The 13,631-nt window shown below is 44.1% G+C and overlaps 1 protein-coding gene and 1 long non-coding RNA gene across 18 annotated transcripts in view; one reads left to right on the top strand and one right to left on the bottom strand.

Annotated features, from left to right (window-relative positions):
• The first annotated feature begins 2,751 nt into the window (after nt 1–2,751).
• LOC309331910 lies at nt 2,752–4,641 on the top strand. The gene is made up of 3 exons (XR_014152005.1): nt 2,752–3,151; nt 3,279–3,347; nt 4,532–4,641. It is a non-coding gene; the product is annotated as an uncharacterized lncRNA (long non-coding RNA).
• Nucleotides 4,642–10,042: 5,401 nt separating this feature from the next.
• Nucleotides 10,043–13,631, bottom strand: part of ST3GAL4 (ST3 beta-galactoside alpha-2,3-sialyltransferase 4) — a 171,224-nt gene continuing 167,635 nt past the window's right edge. For all 17 annotated transcript variants that reach the window (XM_081844448.1, XM_081844437.1, XM_081844447.1 and 14 more), the window contains 2 exons: nt 13,166–13,303; nt 10,043–12,067 (listed from right to left, as the gene is read on the bottom strand). In XM_081844448.1, coding sequence (XP_081700574.1) covers nt 11,981–12,067; nt 13,166–13,303 — 225 coding nt within the window. In that variant the 3' untranslated portion in view covers nt 10,043–11,980. The remainder of the gene's footprint in view (nt 12,068–13,165; nt 13,304–13,631) is intronic.

Here is a 13,631-nt window from a genome sequence, read left to right as displayed (position 1 = left end):
GGAGAGGGGTGTAGCCAGGACTGGGACACTGCAGATGGGGAAGGAAAGGTTAGTGTAGGAAGTACTCACCGGGTGACGGAAGATGATGAGGGGGTGGAGGTCAGAAACCAGAGCAGCAGGACCCTTCACCAGAGCCAGGGGGCCCCTGTCTCCACATGGTGGGCTCTGAGGTGTAGGGAGCAGCAGGAAGGGTGCTCCAGGAAGCTGAGGCAGGCAAAGGCCCACAGCCCAGCTCCCTAGCTGGCCAGGTGGAGCTCACTAGCTCTGGGAGTGTGATTGCTCAGCTGGGAGTAGACAGGTGAGGGTCATCTGCCTCATCAAGCCCAGATGCTGCAAGGGGCATGCAAAGTATAAGAGGGCAGCAGAGCTGAGAAGCTGTGTCTGCTCAGCTATCCATGTTGATGGACCTTGAACTTGGATGTGCCTGGACTGCACTTTGGGTTTGACTCTAGACTGTTTCCTGACTGCTGGACTTGGCTACTTGGGTTGGCCTTGAACCTCTTTTTCTGACATTTGGATTTAGGACTTTGGACTTCGCTTGTGTGGATCGAGCCTCAGACCTTGTGTTTTTTGGGGTTTTTTTAATGATATTTATTCAAATTTTCAAAAATAGAAAAGCATTTAAAAACATCAACAAAGTAGAAAAACAAAAAGAAAAAGAAAAAAGGCAGGAAAAAAGAAAAAAGAGAAAAAAGTATATAAATTCACAATTACTTCATTTCATTATATTATGTCTTAGACCTCCTCATACCTCCCTTTTTGTATTCCAGTTTAATCATTATTTCAGCAAATTCTTCCCAGAGCCTCAGACTCTGTACTTTGGGCTTGACATACAGCCAAGTAAGCCAGAAACCTCTATCAGTTATACTGAGTTGTGGAGATTTCTTTCTATTAGGAGTCAGAGAACAAAAGTTTGAATTAGTAATCCACAATTTATGCATGAAAAGACAGCTGTTGCCTGATAACTTTCCTTTTGGAAGCCATCATTCCATATTCTATCCAGCCACAGGGTGGCGCTGCACAGGATTTGCTAAAATTGAAGACCTTTCCTTCACATGAGAGAGAAATTAATAAGTTTGCCCTCATAACAAATAAATCAACATAACTATTTGAGTAAATTTCCCACTGCAATTCTACCTGTGTGAGAAGTGTAAGACAAGCAGGTAGCTTGTCCTTCGACAGAATAAGGGCAAATTAACCTTGCTCCTGAATATTATTATTACTATTATTATTCATTATTAACAACACATCAGTGTGGCTTATTAGGTCTGATAATATTGAGAATTTTGCCGCCAAAAGACACAAAAATCCCGCAAAATATAAAACATGTTATGAAAACTAAATGGAAGCTTATTGCTTATAAAGCAACTTGAAGTACGAATACCAAAATATTTTCACTCGGCAGAAACTATGTAGTTTTTGGTATTACTTTGTGGAAAATTTGCAGGCCAATGAGGTTTAGCAGTTAGAATATGAAAAGGCAGCGGGGGGGGGGGGGCAGATCCAGGTTTAAATCTCAACTCAGTGACAGTTAGGACCAGAGGGAGAACTTGGTCCAGTCACTGGCAACCCATTCTCAAAGACTTTTTGTGATTATGCTAAATGGAGGACTCATGAAAGAGTGGGATATTTTTAATAATAAAATACAGACATAAAATTACATTTAGTTGATATATATGATGTTGTTTTTCATGTGTCTGGAGCCTCAGGCAAAGTGAGGACTAAAACAGCCCCCAGAGCTTATAGGGTGCAGGAATAATAGCATCTTAGAGTTCGAAGGGAACCAAGGGTCATCTAGTCCAACCCACTGGAAATGCAGCCATCTCCGCTAAAGCATCCATGACAGATGGCTATCCAACTTTTGCTTAAAAACCTCCAAGGAAGGAGAGTCCACCACCTCTCGTGGGAGACTGTTCCACCGCCAAACAGCTCTTACTGTCAGACAGTTTATTCCTCCGCCATCTCCTTTCTTGCAACTTGAAGCCATTGATATCAATTGGTGGCTACTCCATTAGGGCAAATGGGGCATTGTTCCCCCAAAAAACTCAGCCCACCTTAGCTAGCCCCCCCCCACACACACCTGCATGCCTTCTTACTTAACAACCAGTCCAGGGAGCAGCCATTCTTCCTCCCCAGTCTCTCCATCCTTCAGCAGCCACCCTCTGAAGGGTCACTTCACTCCTGATACGGCAGCCATGTTTTCCACTCCTTGGAAGAGTGGTCCGTTAATATGAATGGGGCCCAGCTTGCCCCCCCCACCTGCCTGTCTTCTTTTTTACAGTCAGTCAAGGGCGGTGGGTGAGGGGGCATGGCAGTCATCTTCCTCCGTCTCAGTGGTGCCATTATAGAACTCAACTGGGCAGAGGAACGGTGTGGAAGCAAAACTGAAATAAGTTGGCTTTGTCTGTCCTTGGTTCTGGCTCCACTTCCTCTTGGCCTGCCTCTCTCCGTGGTAAGAAGAAGAAGAAGAGTTTGGATTTGATATCCCGCTTTATCACTATCTGAAGGAGTCTCAAAGCGGCTCACAATCTCCTTTCCCTTCCTCCCCCACAACCAACACTCTGTGAGGTGAGGGGGGCTGAGAGACTTCAAGAAGTGTGACTAGCCCAAGGTCACCCAGCAGCTGCATGTGGAGGAGCGGAGACGCGAACCCGATTCACCAGATTACGAGTCCACTGCTCTTAACCACTACACCACACTGGCTCACTGGGCACCAGCCATGTCTACCCTGCAGGGGTGGGGAACCTGAGGCCCAGCAGCAGAATGCGGCTCCCTAGGCCTTTCTATATGGCCCTTGGGACTGTCCCCAAGCCACGCCCCATCTCTCCAGGCCACACCCCCTCAGTGTCCCGACTTCGCAGCCTCCTTGAGTGTTTTTTGCCAGGCTGGAATGAGCCTACCTTGAACACTTGGTCATGCTTCTTGCTTTCCTAGATTGATGATACGGAGAGTGTATAAATGTTTGTAGAAACCAGCTTACTGTAAATATATATAAGGCCCACTTTGACCTCTGGCCCTGCCCACCACTGACATGTGGCCCCCACAAGATTGCACAGAAGGGAATGTGTCCCTTGGCCTGAAGAAAGGTTTCCCACTCTTGCGATTTAAGGGACACACCAGTCTTCAAACACAGGATCAAAAGCATCATGATGTATGTTTAGATATTAAAAACATTTTCTTTAATCAGTTCTTAGCAGTCTTATTGTGCTTTAGAGGATTGTGAGCACATATAGTCTTCCTGTAATCATAACAAACTTATTAATATCTTTCTACTGCAGGGACAGGAAGGGGAAATGACTAGAAGGAGCATTGTGTGTCTGAATGTGTCTGAGATCATCGGTGCTGAGGTGAGATGTAAGACTTTATTTGGTCTTGTAGCTCCGGGAGGTGGGGGGGAGTGCTATAAAGGGCCTTTGAGAAACATGTTTAGATTGTCTGTGGGGTTGTTGGCATTCATTTATGTTGTCTGCTTTATTTATCAGCTAGCATAAGGCAGCCAGGTCTTTAATTAGAGAATGTAGCCTCATCACTGTCCTATAAAAGAGCTAATGTGAATGTTCTTTTGTTTCTTTTAATAGTGTTGCGATATCACGAACATAATTAAAATAGTTGCTGCATCTGCCTAGCTTCAATAAGGACACCCTTTGCAGCTCTGTTGAATCACACATTTTATGAGCAACCGAAACACATCCTAGAGGAACTGAAATTCAACATTTTTACACAGCCTATAATCATCTTAAAGGAGTGGTGGTCTCCTTAAGTATTGTTGTGCTTCAACCTGGTTTCATTTCAACCTGGGGTGGAGAGATCGAGTAGATATATGCAGGTTTGCGTATGTCTATGGAAGCCATTTTCCCAAATAGCCACCAAACATCCTCCTTCAGAACCTCCCTCATATGCCTTGTAGCACCTACAGCCCTACACTTCAACTTGTCCAAAAGGCGACAACTGGATTAATGGCCAGCTGCCCTGGTTGTCAGTTCACTTCCAGGCCCTCACATTAGTACATAAAGCCTTAGCCCACGAATATCTAAAGCAGTGGTGGCCAAACTTGGCCCTCCAGATGTTTGGGACTACAACTCCCATCATCCCTGACCACTGGTTCTGTTAGCTAGGGATGATGGGAGTTGTAGTCTCAAAACATCTGGAGGGCCAAGTTTGCCCACCACGCATCTAAAGTCACCTCCTTCCCTACAGGTCCTCTCAGATGCTGAGCAGAACGGCCCTCTTGGTAGTTTTCCTAACCCTCAGAAGTTCCAAGGGGTGGCAACCTAGGAGATGGTATTCGGCCTGTAAAGCGAGATAAGCACCGCAACCTGAGAGTTGTCTGCGACTGGACGGGGGTCCTTTACCTTTTTTATGATGCAGTTAAAATATCTCTGCATGTAGAAAATGAAACTAAAGATCGCTGAGGAGCAGAAACAACAGTACAAAGGACTGACCCACTCGCTGAATTAATTGATGGATTAATTGTATACCCCAGGGGGAAGTGAGCCTTTTTTATTCTCTTTTGATATGTATGTATTTGCAGTTTTACCTGACAAACCTCTCCCGAAAGGTAACGGTTTGAAATACGCAAGGGGGTTTGAAAGAACACTGCTGCTATCTCCTCGGTGGAAGGGAAAAATTCTGGACTGGAGCTACTTTGTTTTTGAAGAAGAAGAAGAAGAGTTTGGATTTGATATCTCGCTTTATCACTACCCTAAGGAGTCTCAAAGCGGCTAACATTCTCCTTTCCCTTCCTGCCCCACAACAAACACTCTGTGAGGTGAGTGGGGCTGAGAGACTTCAGAGAAGTGTGACTGGCCCAAGGTCACCCAGCAGCTGCATGTGGAGGAGCGGAGACGCGAACCCGGTTCCCCAGATTAGGAGACTACCGCTCTTAACCACTACACCACACTGCAAAATGCAGAGGTACCAGCATTTTGGGAGATGGTGCGAGACTACGGAAGGGAACTCTGGATGGCTGCCCAGAGCTAATGGTGTCTTTTTGTCTGGGACTGTGGCGTATTATGGCTCCTGTTGGCAAAAGTATTTCACACAGAACTATGAAGACGAAAGTTTGAGCAGACCAGTGGTTGTAAACATAAATGAAAATTAAGTGAAGCATTAACATCAGAATGGTTTGTTCACTAATTAAGAAATGCAATGTGATATTAGATTATTAGCACTCCGTGAAATTCAGAGCTTGGGAAGCCACCCAAAGATACAGAATTTGGCATTTATACTTGGCTTTTTGATTGTATTGTAATTTGGAATGTTTTAATGTGGTTCTTTTCGGATTATTAAAATGGAAAACTTAATAAATATTATATACAAAAAGAAATAAATAAAATAAATACTCAATGACCTGCCTTTCAAATAAGCGGAAATGAAGCAGCTGGTTGCCATGGTGAAATTATGATGACACTGTCACTCTGTAGTGGCAATGCTGAAGTCATAAGGCAGATTCAAGGGGGAATGCCTGCCACTTAACAGTGACCTTAGGTTTTCCAGTACAGTGGTACCTCGGGTTAAGTACTTAATTCGTTCCAGAGGTCCGTTCTTAACCTGAAACACCCCTTTAGCTAATGGGGCCTCCTGCTGCCACCGCGCCACTGGAGCACGATTTCTGTTCTCATCTTGAAGCAAAGTTCTTAACCCGAGGTACTATTTCTGGGTTAGCGGAGTCTGTAACCTGAAGCGTATGGAACCTGAAGTGTATGTAACCTGAAGTGTATGTAACCACTGTACAGTGCTACCTTGGGTTACAGACGCTTCAGGTTACAGACTCCGCTAACCCAGAAATAGTTCCTAATTCACCCATTTTGTCCAGATCACTTTATTTAAAAGGATCCAGAGACCTTAAGTCAAAGGAACCAGTTTGTTTATCTCTCACAAAGGGCAAAATGAATAAATAATACCAATCCCTCAACTGCCAAAACAAACAGTCTTGCAGCACTGTAAAAACTAACAGATTTGGGGGAAACTCTTTAAAAATGGGAGGGCCAGGCAGGGTTTCTGAAGGTGCCATGGAGTCCACATGCCACACGTGTCACAAGGGGGGGGGGGTCCCTTAATCATCATTTCTTTATTAACAAGGCTTAGTTTCCCCCCACCCTGTCTATGTATGGTCTCCTGTGATGTCACAAGCAGACATAGCAACTGAGGGAAAGAGGCAGTGTCATATTCTAGAATTTCAAACGCAAGGAGGGCAGGAGGGGGACATTTTTCAGCCCAGGAGCTGCATTTCTCTCCAAACAACACTAGTCAAATCTTTGCACAGGAAGCTGTTCAAGGAATGACATGCAGAGAAAAAGCACCAAATCCAATTAAACCTATTAAGAAATAGGTTGTCCAACCCCCTGGAATGCAGGAAACTCAGCTGAAATTTAGGAAACGTTTGTATTTCTGCATGTGTTTATAGTACAGTATCCATATTGCTTATCAGAATACGCTAAATGGGGGGGACGGACATCAGCTGCACACCCACCTCCCTTCATTTTTGGGGGGGGAGGTTCTCTCTCCCTCCCCCACCTACTATCTCCCCCTCCACTATCCCACTGGCATTGCATCCTCCCCCCAGCCCCCCGAAAAGCTTGCTGCACCCCAAGGCATTTTGCACTCACCTGAACCCTTGCAGGGAAAGGGGCAGGGCACAATGGGAAGGGGTGGAGCGACCAGGCTGCTTAAACCACACCCCTTTCCCAACGGAAGCGGCATGGGGGGGTCAGTATCCAGACCCCTTCTCTGCTTCTCTTGAACGCTTTAATCCTTAGCAGTGGTGTCCAAACTTTTTCCAGAGGGCCAGATTTGATGAAGTGGAGGGCCGTGAGGGCCGACCAAAGTTGTTAACCTCTTTTTTTAGGACTGAAGTTGTTGAGCTTTCTTAAGGATTTTACCCTACAACCCCAGGAATAAACTGCCACAGAGACTGGATTAGGCCCCCGAAACGGACTTTGGACATGCCTGCTCTAGATTCAACACTCTTAGCAAACCCAATGTTTTATTTGAACACAGGATGCTGCCAAGAATGTGAGCTATTATCCTATTTTTTTTTTAAATGAGAATAATGAATAATGGGGACACACCCCATAAGCAGCTTTGGCCCATTGCACATGCAGGATTTTGGAAACTGCAGACTTGTGTCAACCTGCACGTGGAGTCTACCCTTCTTTTAGTTCCACACTATGTCATTCAAGTGGAAATGGCCATCAATATTTACTTTCCTACAGAAGTCCATTACAGTGACAGGACTAAATGGGGTGGAATGATATATGTGAGACAATAAGTAGCATCCCTGGGCCTTCTCTTCTTCAACTGTCACCTGGTAGTGGCCATTACAGCAGGTTGTCTCTGTGGGAGAGATGGTGAACAAAGCCCATTCAATCCGCTCCGCTGAAAAAAACAGCTCCATTGTTCTTTCCCTAGCAGTTGATTATTATAAGAATGTTTAACTTTTAATGATTGGTGCTTGAATTCTTTTACCCTCCCTCTTTCTTCCATATCCCTTTCTCATTGAGTGTTGGGTTTTTTGCAGTGTAACCCTATGGGCACAACCTGTCTTGTTTTACTTGATTGCCTGTAAGCTGTTTTTGGCTAAACAGTGAGATAAAATTGCTCTAAAGAAATATATAATATGCATCTCTAGTACAGGCGATATTGTTTCAATTAGTCAAAAGTAGTGAAAATTCACCCAAATATCAAAAATTTTCAACACATCTGCTGTGTTTGAAGACACTGTCTTCATACATGGAGGATATATGAAAATCTGAATTTCCAATGTAGCACTCTAAGGTTGGTGAACAACATAAAAAACAAAAGCCCTGAATTTTAAGAGCTTGACAATTGGCTAGTCTGAAAACATTTTAATCAGACTTCAGCAATTTGGTGCCTTCCAGATGTTTAGACTCCCATCCGTTAGGGATGGTGTGTGTTGAAGACCAGCAACATCTGGAGGGCTGAGGAATACCCCATGTTTATTCTCTGCTTTGTAATTACCTACCTGTAGAAACCTGCCAGTCCTGTTTCCTTTTGGCTTTATACCTACTAGAGAGAAAGATTTTAAGGCCCTGAACCATGCAGGACTTGGTCACGGGGGTCATCTGGTGGTGCCACGTACATCCAAGGTTCATTTGGCAGCCAGAAAAAGCATTTAGCATGATGGCACACACTTCCCAGTCAACAGCTGGCTGCTTTCAAGCCTTCTAGGAGTAGCGACGCTGCTTTGTTTGCTTTTGTAGTTCTATATGGTAGAGACTTCTGAATATCAGTTATTTCATGTTGTTTTTAATATGCTGTATACCGTTTTGAAACCTTTTGTCATCAGATGTCCATACATGTTTGCAAATACATACATACATAAAGGATGGGAAGGCTATGGTATTTCAGACCCAATCCAATTCCGTAGGTCTCCAAACTGACAGACTGGGCTGGCGGAAATGACTGGCAGAATCCGGGATCAGGGAGAAGAGTCGGTGGAGGAAGACTGGAAGAAATTTAAGATGTATTTACAGAAACATTGTAAAATTTTTGAATGCGTATGATGTTGGAATGAAATGAAGGGGTACTAGCAATATGATTAGAAGTAAAAATTCGTGAGGATAATTAACTAAGGGTAAAATTAAGAAGATATGAATTTGCTGTCTAAACTTTTAAATGGGATACAAAAAAGGGAGATGTGAGGAAGTCAGGAAAATAAGTTAATGAATGTTATGATATTTGAAAAAGGGATTTTTCTTTTCTTAAATTTTCTTTTTAAGTTTTGGTTTTGCTTTTGCTTTTTTATGTGTGTATATGTATTTTCATTTTTGTTTTGTTTTTGTGAACCTTTTTTCTGTGAAACTCAATAAATATTATTATAAAAAAACAAACAAACTGACAGACTGGGCAGGAAGCTTGGTATACACAACTGAAAAAGTTCCTCAAAGCTGATTCCCCAGTTGTTTATGTCAGATGTGTTTCGAGAAAGGGCTCTTGAAGCCACCAGCCCCAAGGCCAAGTTGTGTCTGCAGCATAAACTAGGAATTAAATCCACTCATCTTTACACGTGTATAGAGAAATGTGTCTCCCCTTCAGAACCTATGGCTTTTTTGTGATGAAAACCAATCAGTGCACATCATGATTACAGAGAAAAGTGTGAGCTGGCCACCCCGGGCTCCTTCAAGAGAAAGAGCAGAATATAACTTAAATAAATAGCAAAGCACTTAAAACTTTCAAGATGTAATAGCCAGGGAGACTGCAATGCTGACAAATTCCAACAGGCCCGTAAGACCGTTCCAACTTATGAGCCCTCAAGAGTGAAATCCTAAGACATCCAGTCATAAGCCATATCCCATGGCGTATGCAGCTGAGCCTTGCAACAGAGAAGTCATTCTTTCGACTGATCCTTTGGTTCCCATCTGGTGGCACTCTTGCCACAGGTTGAAGTCTGTCCACACTTGCCACTCTAGCAAAGAGTACTAATTCCCCTCAATCCCCAGGGAATCTATTTCTAAAAGAATTTAGGAGTTGCCTTTCAGACCAAAAAGGACCCTCAAGGCAACTTACAGTTTTAAAAAAACCCTAGCAATACAGCCGTACCTTGGATCCTGAATGCCTTGGTACTCAGAAGTTTTGGCTGCTGAATGCCGCAAACACAAAGTTAGTGTTCTGGTTTGCAACCGTTCTTTGGAACCCGAACGTCCTCCAGGGCTTCCAATTGGCTGCAGGAGCTTCCTGCAGCCAATCGGAAGCCACACTTTGGTTTCCGAACGTTTTGGAAGTTGAACATTCCGAGGTATGACTGTATTGATAATTCCAACAATGCAATGAATTGTGCTTTGTTCCATAATATCATTCCTGCTTTGTATGGATATGACATGGAACAATCCATCATTGTTGTCACCCTTTATGGGGCTAGAAACCAGCTGCAGGTGAAAAATCCTCTTCCATCTCTAAGAGATGGTCCCAAATCACCACCACACTGCATGAAATTGCTCTTGATTGTCCTAAACCGCAAGGAAAACTTCATTGGTAATAAATATCAAGCTTATTCTACAAAAGATGCATGATTTGCAAAGGGTATTTTTAAATTTAATTTATTAAATTACTTAACACTGAACTGCAGTAATTGCTTAACCAGGAAAGATACTTCCAACATTCTCTGTAGGATTCAAACTCCTTTGAAATAACAACATTTAAGAACTCTTTTTCTTCCGGGGATCAGTCTGGATTTCTGCAACAAACCAGTTCCCAAGTTGAAGCTCTATGTGCATTCTCAAAGGGACATAACATGAGCAACTCAATTCAGTCAGTTGCCTTCTTGGCAATAGGTGTGATGGCCTAAGCCATAAGGAGGTTACATTCCCAGCAGGCCCTTCCAAGTTGGGCACTTGCAATCACAGCTAAGGCACGGTGGTTGTGCACACAAGATGTGGCAGGTGGTGGACAGGGAAATTATATTGTCACCTTCCTCCCTTTGTCTTCTTCCCCTCATGGATGAAATACAAGGTTCCAAACTGTGCAGCAATCAATTCAGACGCTTTAACCAACAGTAAGCAAATTTAAGAGATATACTTTGATCTCAGAGCTGAAATTAAAAGAAGGGGGGGGTTAAAGTATTGATTTTTGCACAACTAGCCCCAAACAATATTTGGAGGAGAGTCTCTTCCAAGCACTTGTCAGGCAATACTAGAACATTTGACCAGAGGCCCATTTCTGAAATGTCTGGACCACTCCCCCTAATTCTCTGCCTACTTAATCTGGCAGCTTACTTCAACATTTGCCCCATTCTTAGGCGCATGAGAAGAGCCTTCGTCCTAAATGACCAGAACACTCATCCTGCTACTAGAAAAGACAAAGGCGTAGTGCAGAATTTAGGTTTTGTGAGCAAGGAATAATAAAACATTTTTTTCCTCCCCCCCCCCTACAAAACGGATACACAATTCCCAACTATCTCCCCCCTTCCCCTCTCCTCCTTTCCTTCAACATTCAGCTTTGGTTATGCCATTTCCTTTGTATTGGAGTCTTATGTCTGATGGGAAGTAACTCCCAAATGCTAGAGGGGGGGAAAGCCTACAGCTTATATTTAAGAACAGACTTCGTATACTGGACGGACATACTCTCATTCTCTCTCACACACACACAAACACACACACACACACCCTTCACAGAAGGAGGATTTACTTCCAGCGAAGTGCCCAGAAACACCCATGTTCAGCTCGGCACCTTTAAGTAAAAAAAAAACCACTTATCAAATACTGTAGGGTATCCTCCCCTTATGTCGCAGACTCCAAAAAATAAGAACTGGATGAGAGAGAGAAATCAACATTATCAACTCCCACCATCCCTAACAGCTTTCTCCTGGGTATTCCAAACTCCTTCACTGCACAGAGGACTTGAACCGGTACACTTTTGTCTCATTCAAACAGAAACATTAAATATGGCAGGCAGCTAATAATCCTTCATTCAGTTGCCCCCCTGCTCTGTCCGGTGACACCTAACATCGTTTCAACAGAAACAGCAGCTGCCACTACACTTCCCAGAGTCAGAAGGCAAAAGTGATTAAGATCTCAAGGTGCCACAGGGGTGATAATTTGACCCCCCCATGGGAATGTCACTTGTCCCACCCTTGAGGCCCACAGGCAGCTCAGTCATTGGCCTCCCAAAGGCTCTTCTCTGCCACGAGTGAAGATTTCGGGAACTTCTGTTTCTAAAAGTCTCAACTTGATGCAGAGAAAATCCTGCAACAGTCCGTGCAAAGAGGACTCTGTAGAAGGCAGCATCCACCCTGCTTCCAGCTGCTGCCATCAACCAACCACTTTCCAGACCATCTCCATCCCTTGCTGCCAATACATCTAGGGGTCACACACTTCCACCCCAGTGTTTCGAGTGAAGCTGCAGGGTCTCCACACCAGTCAATCTTGGGGGTGGGGGGGCAAGGGACAGCTAGCCATGGGCAGCTGTGTTGGACCAGCAGCTGGCTCAGAAAAAAACCCTCAAAACGGCAGTCCATTTTCCATCAGAAGTAGGTGAGGTTCTTGATGACACCCAGTTCAAGCATCTTTTTTATTGCTAATGCCTCATGTGAGATATTGTGTTCTGAACCCTGTAAGAGAAGGCAATGAGAAACACATTAGACCATGCAGTAGGGCTGGGCGATATATTGATATATCATCCAAAACTGGTTTGAAGTCCACATCGTGACTCAGTGCTCAGCACTGAGATCAGGAGATAAAGCACTCTGCCTGCTCTTTAAAGAGCAATCTGTTAAACAGCATAAAAAAACTCTTCCATCTCAGCACCGTGATGATCAGCAGAGATGGGGAGATAAAATCTGTCTGTGAAGTGTAAAAGGCAAACATTTCACACCCACATCACACTCCAATGCTATGTCCTTGTACATGTGGTTTGTGTATGTGCAGTCAGTGTGCATGCATGCATGCATGCCCTCACACAGAAGTACAGAATAACCACACCTGCTGGTGGCATGTGGCTAATCATTAGTTTAGCCTCAGGTTGAAAAAGGGTTCGCTACTCCTGCTGTGAAGGGTCATCTTGCATACTTGCTATTTACTTCCAACCTGTTTTTCTTTTGCACCAGGGATGGGCAACCTGTGGCCCTCCGGGCACTGTCAGACTACAACTCCCATGGCCATCATTTACTGGCCATAGTGGCTGGAGCTGATGGAGTCCAACAACATCTGGAGGACCACATATTCCCTGCCCCTAATTTACGCTCATCTGTATATATACATAGGACATGCCACTCATAAATCTGATTAAACCTAGTCCGTGAAAGGTTAATGCCCTAAGAAAACTGGTTAGTCACAATGTTGGGTTTTTTTAATGAACAAGTTTCTTTCTTTCTTGCTTGCTTGCTTGCTTGCTTGCTTGCTTGCTTGCTTGCTTTTCTTCCATCTGTGAATGGTTAATAGTTGTTTTTTTTACAAGCCAGAATATTAAACTAGGTTCAAACCTGGTTTGACATCCTGGCTTGTTCTGAGGCTATAATTTCCTAGTCCAGACAAAATGTGAAACTACAGTTAACTGCAGACTTTCTGATTTGTTCGTTGGCTCGTACAAAGTGGCTAAAGTCTTGTTCACATCTCAATTTATTAAGTCGGTGGACGATTGTCTGGACTTTCCCTATACAAGCAGCTTCTTATATTATATTCATCTGACAAGAGAGGCAATGGTTACTCACAGTCATCGACTTCAATGTGACTTGCTCGTAGTAGTGAATGGTCTGCTTCTTGGAGTCAGGGTATCCAAAGCCCGCAATATGAACTATGTCACAGAAGTGCAATGCTAAGGTGATAGCCACTAATCCTGTGGTTGGTTTCTAGAGGAAGACAGAGGAACATGATGCTGGGTTGACTTTCTCTTGGCACAAAACTTACCTTGAGAAGCCAGGATGGTTTAGTGATTGGAGCAACCTTCAATTGATGGGAGTTACAGCCCAAAACATCTGGAGGGCACCAGATTGAGGAAGGCTGGGCCAGAAGGCTTGACCCTGATCAGGGGGGACACCCAGGTTCAAATCACCTCCCAACCACAAAGTTTACTGGGTGACCTTTGCCGGTCCCTGCCTCTGACCCCTAACCTGCTTTACAGGGCTGCTTTGACTATGCTCTGCCTCCATAGCAGGGAGGAAGCAATACTTCTGAATA

Source organism: Podarcis erhardii (genome assembly GCF_964252035.2).
Source record: "Podarcis erhardii genome assembly, chromosome: 16".
Classification (NCBI taxonomy): domain Eukaryota; kingdom Metazoa; phylum Chordata; class Lepidosauria; order Squamata; family Lacertidae; genus Podarcis; species Podarcis erhardii.
This window is presented reverse-complemented; position numbering and strand designations above follow the sequence as displayed.